The sequence below is a fragment of the Fopius arisanus genome, unplaced genomic scaffold (genome assembly GCF_000806365.1).
Source record: "Fopius arisanus strain USDA-PBARC FA_bdor unplaced genomic scaffold, ASM80636v1 scaffold00043, whole genome shotgun sequence".
In the NCBI taxonomy this organism is placed as follows: Eukaryota; Metazoa; Arthropoda; class Insecta; order Hymenoptera; family Braconidae; genus Fopius; species Fopius arisanus.
Genome location: NW_011887782.1, coordinates 217,367 through 222,498, shown reverse-complemented (window position 1 = coordinate 222,498; position 5,132 = coordinate 217,367). Strand labels below are relative to the sequence as shown.

General features: G+C 30.8%; 1 protein-coding gene across 1 annotated transcript; it reads left to right on the top strand.

Moving 5' to 3' along the window:
* Positions 1–2,171: 2,171 nt before the first annotated feature.
* LOC105266965 (endocuticle structural glycoprotein SgAbd-1) lies at positions 2,172–5,002 on the top strand. The gene is made up of 3 exons (XM_011305488.1): positions 2,172–2,299; positions 2,688–2,827; positions 4,426–5,002. Exons 1-3 carry the CDS (start codon positions 2,288–2,290, stop codon positions 4,712–4,714), a joined length of 441 nt encoding a protein of 146 aa, XP_011303790.1. The 5' UTR covers positions 2,172–2,287; the 3' UTR covers positions 4,715–5,002.
* Positions 5,003–5,132: the final 130 nt, after the last annotated feature.

Here is a 5,132-nt window from a genome sequence, read left to right as displayed (position 1 = left end):
GGCGATTTACGGGAAATTTCTCGTTCACATGACATTTTCCATTTTTCAAGGATTTTCTCATTGGGGAGACGGAATGTCGTGGGAAAATTCGGTGGGACTCGATTTCTTCGGAGCAATTCCAAGGAAATCCATGGAAAATTTGGAATATAGTTCTTTCATTTACAGATTATTCGGAATTTTCAGGGGTAAATTAATCTTGGGTTCTCAGTTGGAGATTTGTAATCGAGGGTTTTGGAGATTTTCTCATTTTTACTGACAATTATAGAGAAATTTATCAAGTGTGGAAATTTTCCAATTTTCTAATTTTCGCAAAAAATTATAAAAAATGGGTAAAATTAATGCTAAAAATCTAAAATTTTGGGAGACAAGGGGAATCCTTTGAGAGCATATCTGAGCGAAATTTCAGATCGATCGGTCCAGAAGTTTCCGAAATATTTCAATTTTTCCAATATCTCAAAAACTACTGTTTTTTAAATTCTGTCGAATTGAATAAAAATCTATTTCTCCATTTTTCAATTAATTCCTCCACCACGGAAATAATCAATTATAAGAATGATCAGTAATAACCGGTGGTAATTGTTAGAAATTTTCTAATATCGAATACTCAAAATCGTAACGATTTTTCATCGCATTCTGATATTTCAATTTTTTCTCAGATTATCAATTTTTTTCTACAAGAAGATTATATACACGAAAATAGCAGGTTTGAAGACACAACCAACTTCAACCGATACCCGTTTAACTGATTCGCCAATTGATAATTTTCCCGTCTCAGAAAATTGTCAATAACAATGATTACCGCTAATCGCCACTCATAAACAAGAATCAACAATTTTTATCACTCAATCCTCGGGACCTTTTCCCTCAAGTATTTCCCATAATTCATCCATCACCTCCTGTCACTCAATTTCCCCTCAAAGTTATTCAAAATTATCACTCATTAATCAATAACAGATCAGATAATTAACAATTAAAAATTGAGTTAAATAAATAATTAATTAGCGAAATGGTAAAGCGTTCTAAAAAAATAAGTGCCTCTTCCTTGTTTCCAGTTCTCAGCCAATATCTCGGAGTTGACGTGACCTTGCAATTTTTTCGCATTAACATTTTTTCTAGAGAATTATGAGTGCTACATAAAAGGTAATTATGAAAATATCGGTATTTTCCCTCAATTCCGAGATATTCGCTGAAAACTCATCTCGAAAAAACGACGCAATGTGTGCAATAATGAAAATTTAATTAATGAAAGTAAATGAATTGAAATAAAAATAAAAAAATTAACTAATTAATAAATTGGTTTGTTTTTATCATTTTAATTTGAAATAACGCATCAGGACCGACAGCCATGATGAAATAAAAAATAAATTCATTATTTGCTTATTTGTTTATATTTATCTGAATCAACCACAAGACTTGTTCATTTTTTATAAATATGCTTACAATAAATTTGAATTCCCCTTTGATTTCAATTTTATTTCTTTCATTTTTTATTTTAACACTTCAAATCAATTTATTTATACAACTATAAACTATACGGGTGCAAGGGAATAATAATAATTAAATAAATATAGAATTTCCTGAAAACGCAGGAAAATTCTTCCACGCCATATAATAAATATAACATTATATATATATTAATAATATTACATAATAATAAAATTAGAAAATGATATATTTTTCACTCCATTTTATTAATAATTGTTCTGCATAAATTTCTAAAATATAGGAATATTTAAATAATAAATAATAATAAATAAAAACAAAATGGTAGTTTACCACTTGGCAAGAATGACAGATGACGAATGACGATTTTAATAGCACGAGTCGGAAGTTTTTCTCCTAAGGGCATTATTCTATCCATCATATTTTAATAATCCCCGGGAAGATGATTTTACATTGTTGCATAGCAATGTCGTAACAATAACCAAAGGCATAATAGCTTTTGTAGTGAAAGGAACACGCCCTTTGAGGATCCGTAACCGATCTGAATTATGTGACGTGCCGATTGAAATGAATGGACCACAAGACACCATCGGTAAGTACAGGTAAACGTATGCCCCCTCGGTACAATGTGATTCCATCGTTACCCCCCACCCTCGGTCATTACTTCAAGAAGGAAGAAATGGCGTAGGGAGGTATCGCGATGGTATAAATTCACTAGGAAAATTCAACCCAGGGGTATTCCAATCCCAGACAAACCCAAGTCTTCCTCGATCCATTCACCCTCTCCCTTTTATTATTTTTCTATTAATTACACCAATTACCAATTACACCTAGGACAATAAATATGAAGATTCTTGTGAGTGCATAAACTATTATATTTATTATTCAAGTACTTTCATTCGTTCAAAATTATTTCAACATTTTTTGATATACATTCTGACGAGTAAATTTATTTATTTCATTTTTAGTTATTTGTTGATATTTGTTCTTATTTGTTCCTATTTGTTGCTATTTGTTGGTATTTTTTTCAAGCTCTCGCGAGACTTTTCCGGGGAAAAAAATCACGGAATCTTTCATTCTCGTTTAATTGTACCGCATAAATTACTGACAGTTAAGTTTTTGAAAATTACATCTCGGGGAATTTTGATTTGAAGTTTCAAGTTGTGTAATTCTTCCGGGATTAATTAATTTGATAAATCAGTGCACGAACTTTTAATAAAAATGGAATAAATTTTTCTGTGCAGCTGGCATTTTTCGGTCTGATGATGACGGCTCAGGCACAACTCAAATATCCTCAATACAACAATCCTGATTACTACGGCCGGCGGATTGCAATTATACGACAAAGTCACGATCAGGATTTTGGAGGAGCATACGCCTATAGGTAAATTACACAACAAATCTCTATAATTCACAGCGAAAAAAATATTCCCATAAAAACTGGTAAGTTAACATTTTGGTGAAGAACTTTATCATTATTTCGATCGTAATTTGCTGTAATTTCAATTTTTTACTCATAAAGTGGTAAACTACAAAAAAATGCTATTTTTCCACCACCAGTTTTTACCCAATATCTCCGAATTGAAGGACGATACCGATTTTTTCGTGAATACCTTTTTTGTAGGTCTCATTCTTTCCTATAAAAAACATTCCTATGAAAAATTTTCTATTCTCCTTCAATTCTGAGATATCGACTAAAAATTGAACTCGAAAAAAATGCACTTATCGTAATTAACCATTTTCTTACGTCCCATCTCAAAAATTACATAAAAACAATTATAAAAAATATAGTAATAATTATTCCTGTAGATGACAAATCATCAGTAGCACTGAACAAATAGCTTGTCACTTTAAGGTGTTCTAAGTTGTCCCCAGTGTGATAAATGACTGTTACATCTCCCATCCATGTAAACACAATTCATTGAATGAATAAAATAACCGTGTGAGGCAGCATGTGGGCATGCAATTAGTATTGATATTAATCGCCTCGGGTATCATCACAATGCCATCGCGCAATCCGACAATTGTAATTAAACCCACTGCATCAAGAAGTGCGCAATTTTTATTTTGCACCTCATGCGCAGCTGCCCCCTCGAATCATCACTTCATTCCCCCGATCATTTTTTGCCTCTGATTTTTTTTCTCTCTCATATTGCATAAATATTGCAAAACAATAACATCTTTTCATTTTTAGTTATAAATAATTCGTTTAAAACTTGATTTAGTATTTTTTCTTCGATTTATCTGAAATCGAAATCGAAATCGAAATCGAAATCGAAATCAAAATCGAAAACTGAAATCGCCATTTATAATATATTTATTACATATATTATATTATTATTATTATTATTACTGGAATATAGGGTCAGGGAATCATAAATAAATGTAACACCAAAAACACAAGATGAGATGGAGTTGAGTATTTATTAAGATAATTTGTTCACGTGAATATCTGGAGATAAGAACTAACTAGTCATAAATAAATATTGAAGTACCTCTTACATGCTATTCTAGAATGTTATCTGTAGTATAAACAATTCTGAATGCCGACCACAAAAGCAATACTCTAAATTTATTGAGTTATTATATACAGGGTGTATTAAAAAAAATAAATGAATTATTTTGCTCATTGCAATAATTACATGATATTATTATTATATTAATTTATAATATTATTATAATTATTAATACAATATGATATTATTAATTATGAATAATATCATTAATTATAATAATATAAATTAATATTATGATAATATCATATCATTATTGCAATGAGCAAAATAATAAAAAAAATAATTGACAATAATATATGATATTATTAATTATTAATAATATCATGTAATTAGGATGTATAATTATGATTATGATTACGATTATTATCTGTACCGAATGACAATTAAAATGAAAAATGAAAAATGAAAAATGAGAAAATGAAAAAAATGAAAAAAATGAAAAAAATGAAAAAAAATTGTTTTAAAGTTACGACACGGAGAATGGGATATCGGTAGCAGAACAAGGACAACCAAAGAGTCTAGGAGGTGCTGGACAAGCGGAAGTTGTTCGAGGACAGTACAGCTACACAGCACCGGATGGTACCCCAATCTTGGTAACATATCAAGCCGATGAAAATGGTTTTCAAGCGACTGGCGCCCACTTACCAACACCACCACCAATTCCACCTGCAATTGAAAGGTCCTTGGCATATAATGCTGCCCACCCTGAAGAGGAGGAACCGTACAATAGGAGATACTACGGCCAAGGAAAGTAATTGACGAAGAAAAGTCATGGGAATGAATGAATACTGGAAAAAAAAAAAGAATAAATAAATGGGGAATAAACTATGCAGCAGGACCTGCCAAGCGTCGCTCTTGCAATATCTGCTTCCGTGGAGAGAGAAATGATGGATTGGCGGATGAGAATATTGTTGTATTGACCGAAGCAATTACGAGCCATTCATTATTTGCTTATTTGTTTATATTTATCTGAATTAACCACAAGACTTGTTCGTTTTTTATAAATATGCTTACAATAAACTTGAATTTGCCTTTGATTTCAATTTTTTCTTTGTTTATTTTTTATTTTGACACTTCAAATCAATTTATTTATACGACTATAAACTATAGAGGTACAAAAGAATAATAATAATTGAATAAATATGGAATTTACTGGGAACGCAGGAAAATTCT